The 25,959-nt window shown below is 42.9% G+C and overlaps 2 protein-coding genes across 2 annotated transcripts in view; one reads left to right on the forward strand and one right to left on the reverse strand.

Moving 5' to 3' along the window:
- The first annotated feature begins 744 nt into the window (after nucleotides 1–744).
- Nucleotides 745–15,922, forward strand: LOC111153300 (fem-1 homolog B). Its single transcript, XM_022512237.1, has 2 exons — nucleotides 745–1,461; nucleotides 9,719–15,922. The coding sequence occupies exons 1-2, from the start codon at nucleotides 1,214–1,216 to the stop codon at nucleotides 11,352–11,354; spliced, it is 1,884 nt and encodes a 627-aa protein (XP_022367945.1). The 5' UTR covers nucleotides 745–1,213; the 3' UTR covers nucleotides 11,355–15,922.
- A 7,654-nt stretch (nucleotides 15,923–23,576) lies between these two features.
- Nucleotides 23,577–25,959, reverse strand: part of LOC111153129 (integrin subunit alpha 11) — a 108,354-nt gene continuing 105,971 nt past the window's right edge. The window contains exons 29-30 of the mRNA XM_022511924.1: nucleotides 25,253–25,366; nucleotides 23,577–24,554 (exon numbers count right to left, since the gene is read on the reverse strand). Of these exons, the coding sequence (XP_022367632.1) occupies nucleotides 24,483–24,554; nucleotides 25,253–25,366 (186 nt within the window). The 3' untranslated portion in view covers nucleotides 23,577–24,482. The remainder of the gene's footprint in view (nucleotides 24,555–25,252; nucleotides 25,367–25,959) is intronic.

The raw sequence follows: 25,959 nt of genomic DNA on the forward strand, positions 1-25,959 counted from the left end.
TGTCTGAATACAGACCTCGCCTTCCTTTCAGACACCTCGCCCCTTTCCACGGCGGGGGTAGCGCCCCTCACCCCTTCTCACACACTTGATCCCCCTCTCTCCAGGGAGGATAGGCCCGAATTCCAATCCCTTCTCCGCGTCTGGTGCCAGCCCCCAAGTCCTCCTACATCTCGGGGGCTCAGAGACACCGCCCTTTTCTTAAAATGGACCCTGTCGGGTGCGTGCAACCCCCTCCCTGGGTCCCCAGTCAGGGCACAGAGGAGTCCCGCACCGTCTATGGTAAAATGGGGCGAGATCCCTGGTCCACCTGTGGTATCGCCTCAGGTCCCCAACTGTGGCCCCCTCCCAAGCTAGGGAGCCCCCAGGCCGTGTGGGACGAGGACGACGGTCCAGGCGTCAAGGGCAATGAGGACATTCAGGCCCGAAAAGGGGGTAGGCTAACTTCGCGCAATAGAACCTTTCTTCACCATGCCCTCGTTTGCCGGCCGGGCAGCTTTGGAGGAGACACCCGGCTTAACCGTTCCTCCCGCTCGCACCCTCCCACTCCCGGCCCAGTCTGCGGAGGCGCGCCTTCCTGCCCGCCCCGAGTTCGGGGGCTGCTGCCGCGGAAGCGTTCCGTCTAGCCTCGGAGGCCCCCAGGCGTGGAGCTGCGAAGCCATCGTTAGCGTCTGGCGCTTCTTGAGCTCTGGTGGGCGAGGATCTGCGTTTTTCCTCCAGCGGGGGAGGACGCATAGCGGAGGCGGAGGCCGAGCCAGCTTCGGGCCTTAGGCCCGGCCGCCAGGGACTGGGGAGACGCGCCCAGCATTCGCCATCCGGGGCGCGTGCGGTCCTCTTGGGACCTCGCCGGCGACCCGTAGCTCGGGCACGCGCCTGTCGCAGCCCGCAGGTAGGAGGGGTCCGGCCTGAGGCCCGGGGCGGCGGCCGCCATGGAGATCGCCTCGGCCCAGGGCCGGCGCATGGGGCCTCGGGGGCGGCCCTGACCGCCCTCCTCCCTGCCCGGGCCGGGTCGCGGACGTGCCCCCTGCGGCATTCGGCCACCTCTGCGTCTCCGCCCTCCCCGGGCCGCGCTGCTGCCTGGGCGCGGCGGCGGCGACGGCGCCCTGTTGAATGGGCTGTGAGGGCCCAGGTTTGAAGCGCTGGCGAACGCGGCCTCCGGGGGCGCAAGGCAGCAGCAGCGGTGGCGACCAAACGGGTGTTGGAGTTGGCGGCGGCCATGGAGGGCCTGGCTGGCTATGTATACAAGGCGGCCAGCGAGGGCAAGGTGCTGACCCTGGCCGCCTTGCTTCTCAACCGGTCTGAAAGCGACATCCGCTATCTGCTGGGCTATGTCAGCCAGCAGGGAGGGCAGCGCTCCACGCCCCTCATCATCGCAGCCCGCAATGGGCACGCCAAGGTGGTGCGTTTGCTGTTAGAACATTACCGGGTGCAGACTCAGCAGACTGGCACCGTCCGCTTCGACGGGTAGGTACATCCCAAGCCCCCTCCCACGAGCGCGGACCCACCACCTCACTGGTCCTTCCCTCCTTCACTCTCTTCCCATAGAGGTATCACTTCTTCCCTTTTGTGCATCCTCCTGCCGCATGAATGCCCGCTTCGTCTTCCAGTGCTAATGCTTCGTCCCGTGGTCTGCTGCCCATCCTCATCAGCCCCTACCCCTTATTCCCAATGTGGGTAAATAGCCACACCCTATGTCTAGATACCTAATGGGTATTCTTCTTCACTGGAAAGTCCGTGTTACGAAGGAGGTGCTCCTTCCCAGGTTTCACCTTTATCGGTATTGGGGTTATAAGCGAGATCAGAAATTAACGCGGTCAGCAATTAACATCGAAGACCTCTGTTTGATGAGTAATTTAGTCACCCAGTTTTTACTCCTTCAACTGAGTGGTCCCTTCAGACGGGTTGCGGGGGCCTTAATGTCAAAATAAGCCCCTAGAATTCCAGCCTCTTTGAGGGATTGTCAGGCTGCCAGACATCCCTAGACCTGATTCTGACACTTGCACATAGCTCGGGGTTGATAGGTTGGCTGCAAAAATGGCCCTGGGCCTGGTATAGGAGATAATGGCATTGTTAATACATGTTATCTTGTGATATTGTGGGGAAACTTGATGGTTTATGTCATTTGAGGTAGGAAGTTCAAAAATTCATATTGTCATAGTTAAAATTTGTCTTTTAGGTTTAATTGTATATATTGTTGTAGGCATGAAAATGTTTAACACAGAACTATCAGGTTTGACATCTTCTTTGCTGTGCTGGATTATTATAAAGTGTTCTTCAGTTTACAAACTTCATCAATTGCATTTGTTTTTCTTGACTTTTGTGCCAGTACATAAGCTATTCTAGCATTTTCTTCTGTTTGAGGTAGATGTGGTCCAAGCATAAAGATATGTATCTTTAGTTTTGGTGATTGAAAACTGCTTGGTTACAAACCTCATTGGAAAAGGACTTCTTGAAAATAACTAGAGCATTGTTGAATTTTGGTTCTTTTTAAGGTTTAAATAATAAAACAACGAGAGGAAGATATTTTTAGATGAGAGGAAAATATTGTAGAGCATTACATTTTAATGAAATGATAGCCCAAGTTGGTGGTTAATCTCCGGTACCACCTCCCTAGATTTCAAGGAGATGGTTTTTTTCCTCTTGATTAAAGATGGCAACCTGATTCATGTTTGCTTTCCCTTACTGGCTTCTGTGTCCATTCTGGAACTCCCTGCATTTCCACAGCCTTTCCTATACCTAGACAAGGAGTGAGACAGAATGACCCCTGAATTTCAACAGCATTCCAGTTGTATAGGCACCTGGATTCACTGAGATACGAATCTCAGTAACAGCTGCTAGAAACATTGCAGCTAAGGAGCTTCCTGAGGCCTTTTTGGATGAGGGGAGGATAGTGGTGGGGAAAAAAATTAGTTTCCTAAAGCATTGGAAAGGTTTTGCTTATTACTGTCTTTTTTACCGTCAGAGAGAAAGTTTTTTTGAGATGGAATTAAAAGAACCTGAAATTAATGGAAATGATTAGAAATACAGCCTGCGTTCTGCACTGGGCTGTGAAATTAAAGGGTTCAGGAGGCAAACACTTACTGAACTCCTGCTGTGTGCTGGGCTGTGTGGTAGGGATTGGGTATGCAGAGGTGAGTAACATACTGTTCCCAATGTGGAGGAAGACGTTTTAGCGGGGGAGACAAGAGAAATAGAGATGTAAGTGAGTAATTGCAGATGCCATGCCATTTAGAGTTTTAGAAGTCTGTTGGACTAGTGAGGGATATGGGAATGGGAAGTGCTAAGCTTTGCCTGGGGGAAGCAGGGAAGGCTCCCCCCTTCCCATGCTTGAGTTGGGGTCTTAAAGGAAGTGAAGAAGAGGGGCAACAGCATGGTGAACTTGCAGTGACAAGTGTTTGAGTGTGGTTGTAGGAAAGAATTCAAGCTGGGGAAATTAAGAAAGAGATTGTTGGAGACTGGAGAGAGCTGGAGGCCAGATTTTGATGATCATTGTATAAAATATCAGGAGTTCCATGGGGGAGACCGCAATTGCAAACGGTTCAGTCATTCACGATTTTGGCTGAGCATCTTTTTTGTTTATGGATTATTACAGTTATGAATTTATTAGCTGCTGTGTAAGAGTAGTGGAGAATTTTATTTATTAAATGCCTGTGATGGGTCTAGCGCTATTACACCTTCTGTGGAGGATACAGAAAAAATGTAAGGTTTCTGCTTTTTTGAGAAGCTTGCCAATTAATTAACATGGGAGAATTGATGTTCATGGCCACCTTTATGCCCATTCAAACCACTCTATTACTTTTCAGTTTATTCCAGTCATTTTGGCATTTCAGAACTAGATGGCAAATGTAATGATTTCACTTTGCACTCATTCCAGACATTGTGAAAATAGTCTGAATGTGTTAACAGTATGCCCACTCACCCCTTAGGGGCTGGCTTTTTGAGATGTATTTAGCAAAATCCCCCTTTATTTTTTTATTTTTATTTTATATATTTTTATTTTTTTTAAATCCCCCTTTAGATTCCATCAGCTCTTGAGGACCATGGCCAGATGGGGACTAACAGTTTCTTTGTGTGTGCTGATGTAGATTAGTGTTTCCTAGTTTTTAGTCACTTGTGTACCATCTTCACAATTTTTTGTCAAAATTGTTTCTTATCCTGTTATTTGCCTAATATTTAAAAAAAGGCTTCACTTCTTAGTTTCATCCTAAGCAACAGTTACTTGTATATAGGTTTGATATAGTATGTTTTGTGTGAGAGAGAGAGAGACATTAAAATAGCTTATTTAAAATTTTGTGTTCTGCCTAAAAATTTCTATAATATCTTAAGAAACTCAAGTGGATTTGTAACAGATTCTCAGAGAGGAAGGGACTGCCTACCTAGGTCAAGCCCCATGGTGATATTTGAGCCCTTGTTCAAATTTTTCTAAAAGTAATATTTGAGATCATTTTACTTATGGCTTAGTATGTGAAGACTACTATTGACAGACGAGTGGGCAAGAAAAATTACTTGAGTAGAAATGAAAGAACCTTTAGGTGGAGAATGGGAAACTTAAGAATGTTAAAGAAATGGAACAGAACAAAGGCGAGGTGTCCTGTGACCATGGACTAGAGTGCTGGCCTGAGTTCCTAGGGCCTGCCAGCTCTGTACTAGAGTTTGTAGGGGAACCCTTGTCCTAAAAGAAGTTTGCTGACAGGGATGGGAAGGAGAACAGGACCTCTGGGAGTTCTGAGGCTTTTTGTTGAGTTCTCTCTTAAAGTTGGCACTAGTACTAATACTTTTAATGTTCAGGTAGAGGACAGGCTTGAGGACCACATCATCATTTGGTTTCATTTAAAAGTCATTGCCATGCAGTATATATTTCAAAGAAACTATGTTTGGTCTAATAAACAATTTTAAGGACTTTGGTTAAAAAAAAGTGTTGCTCATTTACATTTAATGAATTTTTATTTCCATTTCAAATACTTGATCAGACATTTTTATTTTAAATTGAATCAGGAAATAGTTTCAGCTTAGTTTTGTGAGATCAGAAATGTTATCTTTTTTTTTTTTTAAAGATTTTATTTATTTATTTATTTGACAGAGATCACAAGTAGGCAGAGAGGCAGGCAGAGAGGCAGGCAGAGAGAGAGCAGGGAAGCAGCTCCCTGCTGAGCAGAGAGCCCTGGGATCATGACCTGAGCCCAAGGCAGAGGCTTAATCCACTGAGCCACCCAGGTGCCCGAAATGTTCTTTTATTATAAAATGTTTCCATCATCTGATGTGTACATTTTGTTTAAAAAGGTGAATATCAGATTATAGTTTAATTTTAATTATTTTATTTTTTAATGTAGTCTCTACCCCCCAACGTGGGACTCGAACTCATGACCCTGAGATCAAGATACACACACTCCACCTACTGAGCCAGACAGGTGTCCTGCTTTCTTGATTTTTTTGTTTGTTGGTTGGTTTAAAGATTTTACTTATTTAAAGAGAGTGCACAGGCGCTTGTGCTTGCACGTGTCGGGTAAGGGCAAAGGGAGATGGGGAGACAGAGAATCACAGGCAGACCCTGCCCTGAGCCTGGAGCCGCATGCAGGGCTCAATTTCACCACCCTGAGATGGAGCCCTGCATCAGGCTCTCTGCTCAATGGAGAGACCTCTCCCTCTACCCGGCCCCTCCCCTGCTCGTTCTCTCACTCTCTTGCTCTATCTCAAATAAATAAATAAAATCTTAAAAAAAACAAAAGTCAGATTCTTAACTGACTGAGCCACCCAGGCACTCCCTGGTTTCTTGATTTTTTAAAATGAAATACATTATAGAGAGTTTGGATTGCAATTTTGGAGTGAGTCTAGAAAGAACTTTGTTTTATAGTACTTCTCCCTTAGGGACTAAGTACATATTGCATTAATTTATCATATTTTTATTTTCTGTTATAAATGTGGTATGTTGTTTTGAGGAAGTCTGTGCTCATTATTTCAGCTGAAGCCTATGGACAAAGGACTGTCATAGATTTTAGGCTTATGATTCCCTTTAATCTGTTTAAAGTTTTTGTTTAGATGTAGAAATTCAAAATTTGCTCAGGCTAATGTTTCTGAAGGACTAGTCTTTTTCTAATACATTCTGCAGTGAATATTTTTATCCTAAACTACTTAAAAATTTTAATTGCCTCAATAAAAATAGATAATTGAAATTTTCTTGAGGTTTCTCTTACATCACTCTATGGAAAAATGGAAACCATTAGGCTACACCACAAAAAGTATTAAACTGTTACAAAAACCAAGTGAAATATATATTTATAATTTAATTTTTACTCCTACATCATTAATTCTGGGACATTTGAGGTGAGAAAAATATTTTAATCACTTTTTGCTTTTTTTTTCATCTTTAAAATGGGGATCATATTTATCTTTTATGGTTATTGTGAGAGTTAAAAATAATATATGTGAATTCCTATTTCAGTGTAACATTTTCAAGTTTTACATAGTTTGGGTTCATGTATATAATAATTTCGTATTTTTAAAGTGCAAGGAAACATTTAACCATGTAAGTGTAACGACATATTAACTATTTTTGATAGATTACTGTTAATTAGTTTGAAAAAATGCTTTTAATTTTTTGGAAAAAATGCCTTTTATATTGAAACTGAACAATGACATGTATTATGTTTCCTTAATACATAGAGTACTATGTACTAGAGTACTTTTGTGTTTTAATCTCATGTAAACTTTTAGTTATGTATCTGTAAAATGAGCATAATAATAGTGTCTATCTCAGGGTTTTTGGGAGGAGGTTATTATGAGGATTAAATGAGATATATTGCATATTGAGCCCTTAATACAATGAGTGCTTGGGACATTGAAGATACTTATTAGCTATTTGTGTTCCTTTAAACTGTTATTCTTTAATTGTGTCTCATTTTTGTTTTTAATTATAACTTTTTATTTAAGGTGTAACATCTAGTAAGGTGCATACATTTTAAATGTACCATGTGATAAAATTTTAATATGTTTAGCCATGTAAACACCTTCTAGATCAATATCCAGAAAGTTTTTATCACTCAGAGTTTCTTTTATTCTCCTCAGTCAGTTCCTCTCCTTTCCCTTCTCAGAAGTAATGATTATTCTGACTCTATCACCATAGATTGCCTATACTTGAACTTGTATAAAGGGAATCATACAATATGCTCTATTCTTTCTGGCTTTTTTTTTTTTTTTTTTTTTTTTTTTTTGCTTAACACATTGTGAGATTCATCTGTGCAGTTGCGTATATCAGTAGTTTTTTTAATGCTTTGTGGCATTCCATTGTATGAATATACGGCAACTTACTTATCCTGTACACAGGTATTCAGTTTTTTCCAGTGTTTGACTGTTACAGGAAAAAAGCTGTTTTTTTATGTGTACGTCTTCACTGGTGGGTGTTTGCGTTCACTTCTTGTCAGTATATGCCAGAGAGTGGAATTGCTGGGTCATGGGGTTGGTGTATGTTTAACTTTAATAGTTACTGCCAAACAGTTTTCCCGAAAGTGCTTCAAAAAAATTACATTCCTACCAGCAGTGAGAGTTTGAGTTGCTTCATATCCTGGCCAGCACTTAGTATTGTCATGTCAGTCTTACTAATTTTAGTTATTCTAGTGCTTGTGTATTGGTAACTCATGATTTTAATTTGCATTTCCCTTTGCAGTAGTTATCTTGAACATCTTTTCATATGTTTATGGTCACTTGAATATCTTTTGTGAAATACATTTGTTTATTAGTCTTTTTGGCCCATTTTTTTATTTGGGTTGTTTGCCCTTTTCTTACTGATTTGTCAAATACATTTAATGTAAATGTCTTCTCCCAGTGAGTGGATTACATATTTATTTCCTTCTTAATATCTTAATGAATTGAAGCTCTTAATTTTAATGAAGTCCAGTAAATCATATTTTTTTCTATGATTAGTGCTTTTTTTGCATTCCGTTTAAGATGTAGTCATTAACTCCAAGGTCATGAAGATAGTCTACTTTTTTTTTTTTTTTTTTTTTAGAAACTCTCATGGTTTTGCTTTTTATATAGATCTATGCTACTTCCCTAATTTCTATGCATAGTGTGCAGTTTGATGAGAAATTTCTCTAAATATCCACCCATGTAGCCACAACCCAGATCAAGATTTAGGACATTTCCAATAGCTTTAAGACTCTTCCTAGTTAGTCCTGCACCCTCTCCCCTAGGTAACTCCCTCCGTAGGTACTTGTTAGTGAGCAGGCTTTTGTGGTCATTTGGTGCCATTATTTGAAATTGAAGAATTAACTGCTTGAATCCTTATAAAGTGGGTCTTTTGTTTTCAGCAGAAACAACAGACAAGTGGTGTTTTGGGAATGTTGTTAGTTGGGGTTAAGCTATGATATTTATATTCTACCAGGGGATTATACTCTTTCACTTGATGGGCGATATAGTTTGACCTGTGTTAAAACATTAGGTTGTATAGTGAGAAGCTCAGCAGTGAGGTTTTTGGTATAAATAATAGTGCTAGTAAATACTGCTTTTGATTGACCTTTTCTCTTAACACTTGCAAATATACTTATTTTAGTGGTTCAAGTACAGTATATCTAAGTATGTGTGGCAAAAGTCTACTTTTTAGGACTGATGGTCGGTAACAGGATAAACAGTTGAAAAATTGAGGTTGGGGAAAAATGGAAGGTAGAAAGATGGGAAAGATTGGCCTCCTAGCAAGTGTCTAATTCTATTATAAGAACCTAGCACATGTCAGCCAGTAGGTGGTGACTGTGAAGCCACAAAGTGCAGACATGGGCCGAATGTCGGGAAGAGGCCCACTGGTTTTAGGAAAGTGCTGATTGTTTCTTGCTGTTAGCATTTCCCTCAGTGGTTTAGTTGAGGAACACACCCATAATACACACACACACATACACATACGTATTTTTAAGAACTTTAAATTGGAGTAGAATGGATGGAGAAAAATGCACTAATTGAAAGCATTTATAAGTTTCACAAAGTGAATGTATTTGTTTACTAAAGTTCCCTTTGTGCTTCCTCCCACTATCTGCTCCCCTTAAAATAAACAGTGTTCTGATTTCAATACCACAGATAGGTGTATAAATGTAGTAATATATGTACTGTGCTCGGTTGACTTCTTTTGCTCAGCACCATGTTGATGTGATTGTTCTGTATTACATGGAGCAGGGATTTTTTTGCATTCTCATTGCTGTAGTAGAAGTATATTTGATTAGCTCAGATAATCTTAGGGGGCAATTATCTGCTTAAATATTTTTTTCTTTAAAGCAGTTTCTAACACAGTGTTAACTGTAGGGACTGGGGTAGCTTTCTTACTGACCTATTGAGAGAAACTGTGGTACCTGGGGGATACTGGGAAGGAGGAACAGGTTTTTCCTTAATAGCCAGTGCATGAACTTGGTGGTAAAGAAGTTATGAACCTCCTTGCATTTCTTCTGTGTTTTGTGAAATGTATTTACTTTAGGTAGTAGAAAGTTTGTGATTTTTTTTTTTTTTTTTAGAATTATATACTTTAGCAGTAACAGTAATAGTTAAGGTTTGTTGAGCTTCTGCTAGGTATAAGTACAGTGCAGAGTGCTTTAGTTAAGTTACCTGATTTTGTTTTCACCCAAACTAATGTCGTATTCATGTTCCACAGATGGAGGTTTCAGTCAGTGCAAACAAATCCATTCTTTACACTTACGTTAGGACGTGTGGCCTGTGTTTTCTGACCCTTTGCTCTTTTCACGAATAGGTATGTCATTGACGGTGCCACCGCTCTTTGGTGTGCAGCAGGAGCCGGACATTTTGAAGTTGTTAAACTTCTAGTCAGCCATGGAGCCAACGTGAACCACACCACAGTGACTAACTCGACCCCGCTGCGGGCGGCGTGCTTTGATGGCAGACTGGACATTGTGAAATACTTGGTTGAAAATAATGCCAACATCAGCATCGCCAACAAGTACGACAACACCTGCCTGATGATTGCAGCGTATAAGGGACACACGGACGTGGTCAGGTACCTTTTAGAACAGCGTGCTGATCCCAATGCTAAAGCACATTGTGGAGCCACAGCGCTGCACTTCGCAGCTGAAGCCGGGCACATCGATATCGTGAAGGAGCTGATAAAATGGCGCGCTGCTATAGTCGTCAACGGCCACGGGATGACGCCCTTAAAAGTAGCCGCCGAAAGCTGTAAAGCTGATGTTGTCGAACTGCTGCTCTCTCATGCTGACTGTGACCGAAGAAGTCGCATTGAAGCTTTGGAACTTTTGGGTGCCTCCTTTGCAAATGACCGCGAGAACTATGACATCATGAAGACGTACCACTACTTGTATTTAGCCATGCTGGAGAGGTTTCAGGACGGTGGTAACATCCTGGAGAAAGACGTTCTCCCACCGATCCACGCTTATGGGAATAGAACTGAATGTAGAAATCCTCAGGAACTGGAATCCATTCGGCAAGACAGAGATGCTCTTCATATGGAAGGCCTTATAGTTCGGGAACGGATTTTAGGTGCCGACAATATTGATGTTTCCCATCCCATCATTTACAGGGGAGCTGTTTATGCGGATAACATGGAATTCGAACAGTGTATCAAGTTGTGGCTGCATGCCCTGCACCTGAGACAGAAAGGGAACAGGAATACCCACAAGGATCTTCTTCGATTTGCTCAAGTTTTTTCACAGATGATACATTTGAATGAAACTGTGAAGGCCCCAGACATAGAATGTGTTTTGAGATGCAGCGTTTTGGAAATAGAGCAGAGTATGAACAGAGTAAAAAATATTCCAGATGCTGATGTCCACAATGCCATGGACAATTATGAATGTAATCTCTATACTTTTCTGTATTTAGTGTGCATCTCCACCAAAACACAGTGCAGTGAAGAAGATCAGTGCAAAATTAATAAGCAGATCTACAACCTGATTCACCTTGATCCCAGAACTCGGGAAGGTTTCACCTTGTTGCATCTAGCCGTCAACTCGAATACCCCGGTTGATGATTTCCACACCAATGATGTCTGCAGCTTTCCAAATGCGCTCGTCACAAAGCTGCTGCTGGACTGTGGTGCTGAGGTGAATGCTGTAGACAATGAGGGGAACAGTGCCCTCCACATTATCGTTCAGTACAACAGGCCCATCAGTGATTTTTTAACCTTGCACTCTATCATCATTAGCCTGGTTGAAGCTGGCGCTCACACTGACATGACAAACAAACAGAATAAGACTCCGCTAGACAAAAGTACCACTGGGGTATCTGAAATACTGCTTAAAACTCAAATGAAAATGAGTCTCAAGTGCCTGGCTGCCCGAGCGGTTCGGGCTAATGACATTAACTACCAAGACCAGATCCCCAGAACGCTTGAAGAGTTTGTTGGATTTCATTAAGTGACTGGATATGTAAAATCGTTTAATGTGGTGCTAAAAAGTAAAGGACTTTAATCACAGACAATAGAATTATGTGTTCATAAATTCTACTTTTCTTTCCACTACCCTTCCTCCCTCCCCATCCTTCCTTAGTTCTGTATTTGGTCTTTCTGCCTCATAACGGTTATTGATTTCAAATACACTTTAAACAAAGCCACATTGTTTAGGTGTAACTATAAGGTATCTGAATACTGGTCACTTCACTTTTTCTTTTTTCTTCGTTTGTGTCTTTTTCTTATGGAAGTATAATTGAGATATATTAGGTATATAACATAATGATTCGACATTTGTATTTTTTTTTTTAAGGAATGAGTATAAAATATTTTGTTTATGTTACAAGGGACATTTATGATTTGAAGTTGATAATGTTTTAAAAAACTGCCTACAAAAGTATTTCTGTTAAGCCTGTGTCAGCGTGTTATCCTTGCAGCAGTTTTGAGGATCTCATGAAGAAAAACAACTAAAAAGGACCATTAAGAGTAACGGGATACCTAGGTGTTCTGCACGTGCCAAACTGCTGTAGGTAGTCTTCGCTCTTCCAATATTTATGTGGAGTGATACAACACATTATAACATCAGGAGGATTTCAAAAAATACAGCTGCAGCTTAATCTGAAAATGTGCTAATTTAATAATAGTTACACATTTATAAATTTCAATCCATTGAAATTGTTGCATTATGCTGAGTGGTATATACAGAGTAGTAAGAATCTTAAAGCAATGTTTCAGAGAATATTGATGGACTACTTGCCTTTAGGCTTAAATTCTAAAATTCTTCGAAGTCTCTGTTTTAATGTAATTTCTTTAAACTGCAGCAGTCTGCATTTGACTCAGCTCACAGACATGTAAAAATTATGAATGCTGTGTTTTCTTATGAAACAAATTGTTATAATATAGTTATACATTCTGTTTTTGTCCCTTTCTCCCTTTCCTCCTGTGTGGTCTCTTCAGATTTGGAAACTGCTTTTCCAGAGGGCATTGTTTGTGTGCCCCCCCCGATAAGGTGTTTATGACAGACGAAAAGGAACCCAAGATATTTGTGATTTTTTTTTTTTCACTTTCTCTACTTTGTCCCTTATTACTAGTAGGAAAATCGCTAGTGTGGTATAGGAAATTAAATGGTTTTGATGGTAAGAATAATTTGCAGTGCTCTTTTGAAAGGTGTTTCTGTGAGAGCTGCAAGTTTTTCAACCGCAAAATGTCACGGATTCTGATAGGCTATGCAGAGGTCTCTGTGTTTTTTCTGTTCTGTTTAAACGGCAGCATTTTAACTGTCAGACTGAAAGTATTCTGTGATTATCTTTTAAGCATCACAGAAATTCAAGTAAAGGGTACACACCTATCGATGTTAAAAATGATAAAGTAAAATTAGCTCTATCTGTATTTTTCTCTCTAGTGCCAAATGAATGCCTTAGCTACTCATAGTGCATGGTACTGTAAGTGAAGACCTGCAGCTTTTTCTTTTCTTTAATGAAAAGCATTATGATTGTGTAGTACCATCAGATATAAACTAAAAAAACAAACAACCCTCCCCAACATTTATGGTTTCAGTGGTCATTTTATGTATGCATATTGTTTTGTGAAGTAGAAGAGAAGGATCGCAGTAGGATCAGTAGGAAATATAATGACCAAGCCAAAAGTAGCACCTAGGGCCTTAATAAAATAGATACCCCATGAAATGAAATAGTTTGAAGAGTGGGAGGAAATGGCAGGTGGGAAGCTTAAAAACTTTTCCCCCCAGGAGTGCGAGATACTTTTCTAGCTACTGTAGTTACTCTTCATGTTCCTCTTGCTTCAGCTGGGAATGTTTCGATAGTAAATTCTGTCATGGTAATATATTTTTGTTTTCCTAACCTGAGGTTTTTACAAGGAGGGTTTTTAGGATGGTTTAAAGGGAGGTATTTGAGCCCTAATTTGAAAATTACAGGCCTTGCTCCTCTGGTATGAATCAAGGAAGTACTGTACTTTGCTCTTGGCAACTCTCATGGCCTGAAAGAGAAAATGCATGGCCTCAAGGTGAGTGAATCCTGCCTTTTCCACAGCTTAGATCAGACCCTGTGTTTTTCAGACTTCGGGGCCTGCTTTGATAGCCTGAGGAGTGGCTATGATACTTGGTATTCAGTTGGTTCCATTATTAATGTGTATGGTTTTTAAACACCAAAACTTAAAATATCAGATAATGTTGCATGTTTTAAAAACCATTTCATCCCTTTGGCTATCCAGGACCAGTGCTATTTTAGGTATTGCTTATTTATAAAATGAGGATAATGATTATATGTACATATTCAGACATCAAAATTTAATGACAGTGTTTTTGAGAAGGGATGAATGCTGGAGAAAATAGAACTGCTGATTGAAATGCTGACAGAGTTGGAGAAAGAATTTGAAGACCGTGGAATAAACTATGAACTCTGCTAATGGTAACACATTTTTTTTTACTATAGTATAGTAGTACATTGTTCACTCTATTGCTAAGGATCTAATTTTATCTTGTAAAATAAGTCCAAGTATGTATTGTGAAACATCTGTATAAAACCATTCTTGAAACAAGTGATCTACATGCCTGTTTTTTATTTGTTTTGGTAGAATTATTTTAAATCTGTTTAGCCAAATCCTTCCCAAGCTTAAGGGGTTTTTTGTTTTGTGTCTGTGTGCGTATTGTGTGTTTTAAGGAAAATAAAACGGTAAGAAAGATAATCTGTATCTCCGCTCACTGAGAACTCTAGGCTCCATTTCCAGCCACTTTTGTCATTTCCAGTTTATTATTGGTAGAAATATGCTTTGGATTGTAAGTCTTCGTTGAGGATACTGCAAATTCAGTCAAAACTTCTTTGTCTTGCTCAGTAATTGTCCTACAAATTTGGCTGAGCTAGAAGCCCAGGTGAATGACAGCCTGGGCAAACCATGTGAGACTTGGGTGGGTTTTACACTTACAGTGGAGTTGGTGAAATTGAACTCTTGAACTTAGGTAACTGTTTAACTCAAGGAATGGGCAACAAAGCCATCCCCACAATTGATCAAGAAGGGGGAAATCTTTGATGTAAGAACTCTAACACAACATAGTTTTTTTCAGTTTACTTAGTGCATGGCTCTAGCAGGCCACAGTCCAACTACCTTAAGGTTCTTTGCTGTGGGAACTGAAAACAAACAAACCAAAAAGCAAGTTTTGGTCTGACTTGTTTTTGGGAAGGTTTTTGTTTCATTATACTAATAGTTGACTAATAACTGATAATCATTGAGAAACTTAGGTACGACAGCACTGTTCGAAGTGTGCATTTGGCAAGTGTTTTTAAAAAATTCAAATCCCAAGGGAACAACAGCACCCTGTCACCAGTCTCCACTGCAGTTTGAGGCAGCTGCTTTATGGATAAGACCATTTCAGATTATTCAGGCGGAAGCATTTCTTTTTTGGAATGGGGCGGGGTGAGGCGTGAGTTGCTGGACCTCGGGTTACAGTTTGCTGGGTTTAGAAGCAACCAGTGATTGAACTAGTGAGTAGATGGATAAGAGTATATTAAAGGACTTGTTTTTATGGTAGATTTTCTGTAAAAATCTTAAATGTTCCTTTTTAGGCTAGCCAGATATATCTAGGTACAGATGACTATTCTGTTTTCCTCACTGACTATGCTGTAACATTAAAATGGATTAAAGAAAACAAAACTCTGCCTTTTGTTCTTATGAAAAGTTACTAGTCCATAAGATGTTAAGCTGCGTGTTTATTCCTACCCTGAAAATACACAGCTCTGCTCTGGATACCCTCCCTGGAAGGTAGAAAGCTCCTGGTTATGTATGGCACATCGCAGGGCTTTCTCCTACATTTCTGGCAGATTTGCCCAAATTTCTCAGATGGGCTGGGCTGTATGTACAGCATCCCCTCTCCCAAATATGGGATCTGACCTAAACAAACTGATAGTGATGATAGATGTATTAATTTTTAAAACTGTAAAGTAAATGTGGTCTCTAGTCCCAGGTTTGTGGTGTGTTCATTTGTGTTAATGTGCAGGGAAGGGACATCGACTTGATGGTTATGGGGAGCGTATCTTGATGTGTGTGCAGGGGTGAGTATTGCTAAATTATTAACAGCTTTTCATTTAGGGGTGAGTCATGTGATCAGTGGCCTAATCAGAAAAATGAAGGAGCGAAGATGCAAGCTTTGCCAAGTGATGAAGTAAACAAGGTTTTGTATCTGTTTTTTTATCAGGTGTTGTAAAATTTGTGCATGGCTTTTTTTTGGTTGTGGCTTATTAGTAATTGGTAGAGGAGAAAAGATGAGGAAAACCCCTCAGCGTTGCTAACCAATCTTTTCAGAGTTACTTAGTTGGGGAGTAAAATCCGACTGGCCCTAATGTGTTGAAAAGATCCTATCCTCTATAATATTCACCCCATCCTGTAATCCTCTGTGTAGAAAAACAACATTGTTGTATTCTAGTAATTCCCTGTGATTTATAACAAACCAGTGATGTCATTCTATTGTGCACTTTTGTCAAACCATTTACGTGACTTTAATAAACATAGTAAACTTGCTGACTGCGCCAGAGGTCTGTTAGTGATTTATATATTGCATGACATTTTCTATTTGAGTTTGACATGTAGAATCATTTTTAATTTCGTGGCAATTGATAGTCCTAATAGCCCAGCTAATTTGAAGCTCAACAATATTGCTGTGTAAAAGGAAAAAAAAATGGTGTTTGTGTTCAGTAAATGTTTGAAAAAAAAAAAAAACCTGCCTTGAAGTTTGTGTCTTTATTGTTCAGTGTGTCTTAGTGGAGATGATCTTTTGTTGAGTGCATTTAAGAAAGAGTTGTCAAAGTTATATGTGCCTGGGGAAGAATTCAGCTAGTAAAGAAAAATTCAGATAGTAAAAAACAAAAAACTCCAGTGCCCTCTCCATCTCTACCTGCCTCCCATTTAGACTCTTAAGAGGGCAGTCACTGTTTACTAGATTTTTTAAATAGCTTCCCAGAATTTTTCTGTGCATATATGTATTTTTTCTCCTCTTCATTTATTAAAAATGCAAATGGGCTTTTTCCTACTCTCTTCTGCATCTTGTGTTTTTCATTTAATATATCTTGGACTTCTTCGTATGGGGATGGTTGTTTCTTCTTTTCTTTCCTTTTTAAAAAATCATTTATTTATTTGACAGAGAGAGAGACAACAAGAGAAGGAACACAAGCAGGGGGAATGGTAGAGGGAGAAGCAGGCTTCCTGCTGAGCCATGAGCCAGATGGGGGGGGCTCAGCCGAAGGCAAACACTTAATGACTGAGCCATCCAGGTGCCCTGGTTTCTTCTTTAAATATCTTTAAATAGATTTAATTCTGAGTGGGCTTAGCATTTATTTAACCAGACCATGTCATAGACTTCTAGGTTTTCATTTTATTGATATTCCAAATAATGCTTCAGTGAACATCCTTATATTCTATATTCCTAGAACAAATTCATTCCTGGAATTTATAGTTTGGTGGCTGAGTATTTAAAATTTTGATAGAAGTCATTAAATTTGTCTTCCATCTACCTACGCTATTATTGACATCAGATTTTACCTAATCACATAGTTTTTGCCAAGGTGCTTAATGAAAAACAGCATTTCATGGTTTTGATTAGTGTTCTTTTATTCCGAATGAGGTTGACACTTTTTAAAAAAAAAAAAGATTTTGTTTATTAGAGTGAGTGTAAGCTGCTGGTACAAGAGCGGAGGAGGGGAAGGAGAAGCAGGCTCCCTACTGGGAGCCTGATGTGGGCCGGGACTGGGACCCTGGGATCATGGCCCCGAGCCCAAGATAGATGCCCAACTGACTGAGCCACCCAGGTGCCCAACAGTTTCATATATTTACTGAAACATTTGTATTTCTTTTTTTGATTTGTGGTCTTTTTCTTACTAGTTAGAAATTCTTTGGAAGTTTAAGGAAATTTCCTCTGTCATAGGTCACAGCTTTAGTTTATTTTTTGACTTTGAATATAGTAGTTTTATATTAGAAGTTTACATTTTTATGTAGCCAAATTTATCATAATTTTTAAAAATGGAGTCAGTTTTGTATCTTGTCTCCACCCCAAAATCATAAATCTTTTTTGCCATTGTTTTCTTCTAATGCTTTTATGGCTTCTCCCATGTCTCTTCTCCCTTGTTTTTTCCCTCTTCCTCCTCTTTCTTGACTTAAATTTTTATCTACCTGGAATTTATTTCATTTTTTATCTTTTTGGAATTTATTTTCATGTAAGGATCCAGCTAGCCAAAGACTTCCTTAATTCTTTTCCACTGAGTTCAGTCATAAACCAAATTTCCATAGTGTAAGGGGATCTTTTTCTGTTTTGGTTTTGTTTTTTGTTTTTTGGGTATTTTGTTTTGTTTTGTTTTGTTTTCTGTTATGTTGATCTGGCTGAGTGATGGAGCTCTGGGGATTATTGTCAAGGCTCTATAACTTACTAGCTCTGTGGCCTTGGGCAAGTTACTTTTCTATCCCAGCTTTAGTTTCTGTAAATTGGGACAATAATACTTAACTTGGACTGTGATGAGCAAATGAGAGAATAAAGATACTTACTTAAAGTGCCTGACACATAGCAGTGAGATGCTTGCTAAATGTTATGTATTAATGCTAGTGGGGCTAATATGTCTTCATTTGCCTTCTTCGGCAGAGGGGATATAATTATTTTATTTGTGTGTGTGTGTGTTTTTTTTTTCCAGAAGAATTTTGGTGTCCTGTTATGTTGAAAGATGATTTTGTTTATCATTGAGTTTAATAGATTAAGTTAGGGAGACTGTCTTTATAAATCTGAGCCTTTTTATCCGAAGGAAAGATAGTCCTATTTAGTGAAGTCTTACATCTCTTAGAGACTTTTTTCAAGCCTTTTTTTTTTAAATGAAGTTCTTAACAGATATCTTCCTTTTATTATCACATTCTTTGTTTATATTGTGGATAGGAGTTTTTCTTCCATTACATATGCTTCTAAATGTTAATGTTTTTACATAGGCATTTTAATGAATTTGCCTTTTCTTGAAAAATGAAATTTTTCAGTTGCTTCTTTTGGATGTCCCAGATACACATCATTTACAAGTAGTGATTATTTTGCCTTCCCATTTCAGTATTCATATTCTATATTTCTTTCATTTGCCTCATTAACGTTGGTTAAGGTTACCCCCGGAGTATTATCATATGGTGGTATTAGAGAACATCTTCCACACGTGTTTTCAAATTTCGATTTAGTGTAGCCTCCCCGTCCCTTTATAGATACCTGAGAACACTCTTTAGTCCAAGTCTCTTTACAGCTGAGGTGGTAGATCTGGAGAGAAGTGACTTGTCCATTCAGGGTCACACAAGGATTGAATGTTAGAGCCCAGGGTAAGCTGTGTCTCGACCCAGTGAGCAGTGCTCTTTGACTAACAGACTGTCAGGCTGGTACAAACAAAGCTCCCCTCGCCTCTCTGCCAGGTGTGTGCCTGGCTGCAATATCCGGCTGGGCTCTGGAAATCACCCAGACAAATTCCGAACTTTTTTCCCCCCTGTGTTTGAAGTAACATCTGCTCTATTAAAAAGTAACAGAAGACCAGACAAAAGAAAATACTGGTCGTAATATATTTAATCAGATGCTTGATGTAGAAAATGTCAGTATGAGAAGCACATGTCAGGTAGTTCATAAAGACTTGGCATGTTGGCAGGCTTAGACAGGATTTTCTACTCTAATTTCCCTGTGCTTTGTACATTTGGTGTGCTTGGTCTGTCCTGAGAGCAGAACTGGGCTTGTGTTCCTGCACGGATGCGCATACCAAAATAAGAAAGATGATCCCTGCCCTCGACAAGCTCATCATCTTGCCAGTTGCCTCTATCTGAAACCTGATTTTCTGTTTTTCATCAGATTTTAACTTTAATTTCCCAAACAAAAGTTTATGATGTTACCTTCAGACTCTGGCTTAGGCCATTTACTGAAAACATTTCAGAAAACATCATTGGATTGTTGCTTGTCATTTTTGTACATCGTACCAGGGAGATGAGGACAAAGAATGTACACAACCTATTAGAAAGGAGGAATCCATTAAAGAATGGTGTCCCATTTTAAGAAAAAAAAAAAATGTTCTGCTCATACCCTACTTTGAACCTTGGGAGTGGTGACCCCTTTTTAAAGAACATGTTCTGCTCATACCCTACTTTGAATCTTGTGAGTTTGCTAGGTGCATTTTAGTCTGTATCTTAATGAAAAGTTTCAGAATCCTAGTGCCTGGCTCCTAACCCTCTTTCCACACTTAACCAGCAAAATTCCTCCGTCCCTGTTTCAGTTTCTGTTTGGAACATGGTGTCCTACTTTAGTGTGATGTCAAAGCTAATGGAATAGATAGTGACACAGCAGCACTGGCATAGTTTCAATGTGGTCAGTTAAGCTGAACTGCCCTTTGCACGGAGCCTAGCTGATGTTAATACTAACATTAGGATAATTTGGGGGGATTTAAAAAAAATAGTAAGAAGTAGTGCAGAATAAAGGACTGACGTGATATTAACTGGAGGTAAAAACGGGCCAATGTGGCAGTGACTGAAAACAGGAGACCACTCACCATTAATGGCTATATTAAGTTAAGCCACCCAAGACATATCTGGTGGTGGAGAGACCTAGCCACTTTATCGTTTGGGGTGAGATGTAGTCGGAGTGAGTCATGCTGGAAAAGGAGCATGGGTAAGCTGGCCATTTCTCTTACAGGGTACAGAGCATCTTGGGACTTGGAGCCACAGAGACTGACACTAAAAACTCCTGAGTGCTGATAGAGATAGCAACTTGTCTTTTAAAAACCTCTAGGAAAGGTCACTTCCATACCTTCTGTCCGAAGCTCTTCCATATTGATTCTCCCTCTCTGTCGTGTTTGTGTTAGCACATTGCCCCTCCTACCTGATAGCTGTCTTTTTAAAAATACCCCCTTCCTTAACAAAAAGGAAAACCTGGAATCTCCATTCTTTGTGCTGGAAGGACACACCTGGGGGGATTTTGCTGATGACCACTGCCACCAAGATCCAAGGGCAGCTAAGAAACGCTACACGTTTCAAGAAACTGACGTGGAAGTCTAGACATAAGAGAATATTATGGCTCCAGATTGCTGGTTCTATAAACTGAATGTGCTTAGAATTACATCACAGAAATTGGATTTGTGAGGTCTGGAGGGGAATGTAGACTGTGGTTCTGATCTGGGCAGCTCTGGGATCCCACTTTGAGACGCTCAACTTGGGATAGATCATGTGTTCTAAGAGTCACACTGTCCTGCCCGCTTACATGCCCACACCATCTAATGCCAGAAAGAAACCCTGCCCTCGCCTGGATTTCTTTCCCGCGCTCAGCTGGCTGGATCTGAGGGATCCAGAACTGATATCCACTTCCCTGCAGAGCACTGGGTGCTGATGGCACAGGGCTTGGCTTGAGGCCTCTCTTGAGTCCATCCAAGGCCCACCCTTCGATTTCTGGATCTTTTCTGAGAGCCCCCATCCCACCTGGGGTTTCACCATGTTAGAACAGCAGTGAAACCTTACAGAACATCTCGAATGATTTATTTAATAACTCCTATCTTTTTCCTCTACAAGATGGTGAGCCTAGAACTTAGGAAATCTACGCAATCCACCAAATTCTAACACCATCATCTGTTGGTATTTGGTTTATAAGAGCCAGACCTTGCCCCATGTGTTTTTCGCCCATGCAATCGTTTGCTATAGACTTGCTTAAGCAAGTATCACGGATTGCCTGAAAGTCAAATCGGCTTGTTTAGAGTAACGCCTAGGATTACTGGTAATGCTTTTAAGAAGACTGAACCCTTTTTAAGTTGGTGCACTTCAGGTTAACACTCTGATTTCAACCCTTAGTTCCATCAGAAAAAATTATTCTTTTTTTTTTTTTAAAGATTTTATTTATCTATTTGACAGACAGAGATCACAAGTAGGCAGAGAGGCAGGCAGAGAGAGAGAGAGAAGATGAAGCAGGCTCCCCGCGGAGCAGACAGCCCAACGCGGGGCTCGATCCCAGAACCCTGGGATCATGACCTAGGCCGAAGACAGAGGCTTTAACCCACTGAGCCACCGAGGCGCCCCAGAAAAAATTATTCTTAACTATAGAATAGAGCATTGCTAATAATATCCATCTGTGAACCATGATAAGAATTTTATGTTGATTTGAGGTTGCATTTGGGGTGCTTGCCACTAAATGCCAAAATTGCTTCATCTCTCCTCCAGACAATAGCAAATGTTCAGCTTCTCCAAGAGTTCCCCTGGGCCTCTGGAGACCCAGGAGAACTAAGTGAAATCTGCAGCAGATCCCACTCCGGAGACTTGCTGGAACAAGAAAGTCTTCCCAGCTCCAGGCTGGGATCAGGCTAACTTGAACATTAGAACGACAGCATAGTTCTCATTACTCGTAATGGAAGGTCACCTGGATACGTTAACCCCTTACTTGTTTTCTAGCCTATATACACCTGCCTCTTGACCTCGACTCTGCACAATAGTCACAGGGGAGGGGGGAGGACTCTGAAACAAAGATGGTGCCCTGGCCCCTCCCGACCAATTAAATCTGAATCCCTGGGACGGGTCCTTGCGTAGGTATCTTTCAGAGCTCCTAGGCCTGAAGAACACAGCTCTAGCGGGAGCTTTGCTCCCTAGGAAATGCATCTTCTCTGTGGCCCCACCAGGCACTCTTTAAGGCCAGTCTCAAACATTTATACCCCAGAGCAGATAAATTCCAAAAGGGAGAACTGATAAGAGAAAGAAGGCAGAGACACAAGAGGAGGGCTTGAATTCCCTGAAGTTACAAGTTTCTGCCTTTTGATCGTCCAGTTCTTGCTGTAGGGCTGGGGTGGGGCATGGACAGACCCTGGAGCCCTGGGGGTAAAGGCTGCCTCTAAAGGCCCCGAGGTTGCCACGTGGTCACTTCAGGGCTGCATTTGACCTGCAGATAACATTGCGTCTGGCCTGCAGTGTGGCTGCCCAGAGCAGTTTTTCTAAAATGTGAATGCCAGTCCCTAAAAGGTTTCACATGAAGGCATTCTCAGAGGTGACAGTGCTTGACAGAAGACGCGGCACTAAGTCCCATGACACACTTGTGTGTGCGGGTGCCTTGGGTTTCCGTTCATCAGGTGCTCCATTCACGGAGAAAGACTCCAGGGAAACATGATTGTAAATGCGTCCTTCTGGCTTGGGGTTCACCATCTGAGAAAAAATATTCCCATAGTTCCATCAGTGCCTTCTCCTTCTATAAGACCCCCGAGGCTGGGCTATAATGACTGGCTTGAAAGAGAGCCATCCTGGGGTGAGTCTGGATTTTGCTGTGGAACCTAGGGCTATCTCTTAACTGCTCTGGTTCTGAGTGTCCTATTTCTGGGGGAACAAGAGCCAATAATTTCTAAGCTTCCACTTCCGGCTTCTTGGGATTCCAGTAGCGTAAGGTTAGAATGGAGACCACTTGGTTTAAGAGCAGTCTGTGTGTAAAGGTGGAGAAACTCTTAAGTCAGCGTGTCCGGTCAGCACTGAAATGCTAGCCTGGAGAAGTCTGGGAGACCAGGGAGGGAAGGGCTGGAACTAAGGGCTAGAAGCTTGAACTATCCAAACAGGTGAAGATGGGCCTGGTGGTCTTGCGAGGGAGGAAGGGCTGCATCGCTGGAGGTGTTCATCGCAGATCAGGCACCCATTTGGTGGGGAGGGTGTAGGGATGTAGGGAACAAATGGTGGACAGGTCCCTTCTCAACATTTCGAGAGAATGGGAGAGCAGGAGGAGCCCCCACATCTGTCTCCTTTCCTTCAGAGAAAAGAGGTTGGCTCCCCAGAACATGCCCTGCCCACAGAATGGGATGACAGCAACTTGGTTGTTTTCAATCACTGTATTTTTTTTTTTTAATTTTAAAAAATATTTACGACAGTAAAGGTCGTACTATGTGACCAGGGGACAGATGCCTTTGATGCATCCCCCTTTCATTTCTACCTCAAAACAAGATTAAGGCATAAATTACTCGCTGGGCACCAGGTGTGCCTGTTGTCCTCAAGGCGCCATCATTGGTGGTACCACTTGTCCCATGGGCCAGCGGATCAGACATTTGCCACTGAGGCTGCACAGACTCAGGTGTCCCTACACCAGCTTTAACCATTGCATTCCAGAGAGACCCCTCAGCAGTGCCGGCCCTTCTCTCTTGCACAGTGGGCGGAAGGGAGGGATGGGAGGCTCTGTGTGTGTGTGTGTGTGTGTGTGTGTGTACACGCGCACGCAGGGAGGTGGGTGACACAGGGAGGGGAGGCTCCGCACCGCTGCCCCTTGCTGCCACGCGGCACATTGGGCCAGGCAGGCTGGAAGACCAAGTGCGGACGCGGGACTCAGGGAGTGTGTGGTGCTCGGGCTCCGGCTGGGTACTAGGAACAAAAGCAGCTGGCGGGGCAGGGGCTGTGGGGGTGTGGAGAGCCCATTTGCCTCCCCATCTCGGGGTGGGTGCCCCATGTTCTGCGTTCCAGCTGCCCGTCCGACACAGTCTCCGCGACCCAGAGTCCTCCTTCATTCCTGGCCCGCAGCTGTCACCATCGAGCCCAGGGGGCCCCGGTTCATTCAGGGGCAGCTCCAGGCACCTAGCTCCTGTCCGCAGAAGATGAGAGCGGGACCTGGAGCCTGGGGCAGTGCGGGGGGGTGGGAGGACAGCACAGAATGCAGATCTGCTGCGCCGGTCCCCCCCACCCCCCGGGGTCCTATTGGGACTGGAGGCCTGGAGTGTGCAGAGTAGGATTGCATGGCAGTCTTCCTCTCCCAGTTTCTTCCGAGGATTGGACAGGCCGGTAGGAATTCCTAGCACCTTAGTGGCAGGGGTGCAAATGCCCCCACAGAGCCTGGCGGAGGCTTTGGTGGGCCATGTGACAGGCCCCTCTAAATCACCAGGGCTCTGTGTTGGAGGTGCCTGGGCCTCCCAGTAGAGCAGTCCCTCCTAAAACTGGCTTGAGTTCCTTTCAGAGGGTGTAGGCTTGGTCTCTCAGGAGATGAGGTCAAGTGCAAAGCGAGCTGGCATCTTCTCCACCCCAGCTCAGCGGGCCCTGGGCCTGGGCCTGCACACTGCCTGGACCGGCATCCTGGCCCCCATCGACTCGCAGCCTCCTCTGAGACTCACTCCAGCGCTTTGGGGTTGGGGTCCAGGCCAGGCTCCCTCCTGCGCTTGGCACTTTTAAAGAAGCCGAGCTGTGGGCAGCAAAGGTAGAAGAAGTCTCAGGGGTGGGCCCGGTGGACAAGGCCTGTCTCCCCTCCCTGCTTTCCCTTCATTAACCCTCCCAAGGCTCCTTCCCGAATACCTCAGCTAACCCCGAGAACCCCCAACCCCCAATCCAGCAGGACTCCCTTGGTGTACCACAATGGGCCCCTGAATTGGTGGTGGTGATGGGGGGGGGGCTGCAATGGAGTGCATGAAGCCTGGGTCAGGAGGCTAGAAGTTGTGCTGTATGACCCTGCCCCAGTCAACACCCCTCTCTGGGCCTCCCTTGCCTCATCTATAATAGGTTCTCCACCTGCCGCTCTAACACAGAGAAGACTTTGGGAGGCTTGTGAGCAGCGTGGGCAAATTTTGTTGGAGAAATTTTGTGGTTCTGTGTGCTTGCTTCTTTTTCTGATAAGAGACCTAGCTTTCATCAAGTTCCTAAAGGGACCCACACAGAAGGTCAGAGCCACAGGCTGCAGGTCCTCTGGTGGCACTAGCCAAGTTGTCTGCTGTGGTGAGAGGGGCAGGCTTCGGTAGCAGGCAAGTTCTGGGGAGGAGGCTGGGTGGGTGCCAGCTCTCACGGGGAGGAGAATGTAGGGACTGGCACCAGAGCCCAGAGGTTAGAGCCCCTGGCCTGGGCCCCCCACCTGCTGCTTTCCCCATCACCTGCCCGCTGGGGACTCACCTTCCATAGTGCCAGGACCAGCAGGGCCAGCAGCAGGAGGCCCCCCAGGGTGCTGCCCACAATGATCCAGATGGGGATCTGCGAGTCTTCTTGCTTGGAGATCTCGAATGTGATCTGCAAGGGGAGGAGGGCTCCAGGTCTACAGCATGACTGTTCTGGGGCCCCAGCGTGGGGGCCAACGGGGGGGGGTAGTGGGGATAGCTAGCGCCCAGGGGAATCTGCTGGAGGGATGGGTGGCACCTGGCTGGCAGAGGCCCCAGAGCACCCCGCCCTTGCACAACAGACACGGGAGTTAAGGGACCCAGGTGATCCTGCCTCCTCTTTGAGACACTTTCTGCCTTTGGCCTTGGGCCACTCTCCACATCCCTTGGATTCTCCCACCACGTGGGCTACTTTTCTTATTTTCTCTGCTGCTTCTTCATCTCCTCCCCAGCTTCTAAATTTTGATGTGTCCTGTGGCTCTGTCCTTGGACTTCTGCTTTACCTATAGTCACTTCCTGGTGAGCTCGGGGCCTTCTTCCCCTCTTGGCACAGTGGGCCCAGGGCCCTTGGTGCCTTTAGGGGGCCCCGAAACTGTTCTAATTTCTTTTAAAATTAGAAGAAAAAAATACAACCTTGCTTGGATTATGTTTGTCTTTATATGGACACTGTCATAAAATAATGATTTAAATTATGTTTTTAAGGAGGAAGGGGCTCCGAAGGCAAAA

The sequence above is a fragment of the Enhydra lutris genome, unplaced genomic scaffold, assembly GCF_002288905.1.
Source record: "Enhydra lutris kenyoni isolate GAN:26980312 unplaced genomic scaffold, ASM228890v2 scaffoldscaffold31, whole genome shotgun sequence".
Classification (NCBI taxonomy): Eukaryota; Metazoa; Chordata; class Mammalia; order Carnivora; family Mustelidae; genus Enhydra; species Enhydra lutris.

Bases quoted from the DNA above. Each gene is read 5' to 3' on its own strand.
- LOC111153300 (XM_022512237.1), top strand. From the start codon at position 1,214: ATGGAGGGCCTGGCTGGCTATGTATACAAGGCGGCCAGCGAGGGCAAG. The intron at 1,462-9,718 runs GTAGGTACATCC...TTTCACGAATAG, and splicing joins GGCACCGTCCGCTTCGACGG to GTATGTCATTGACGGTGCCA.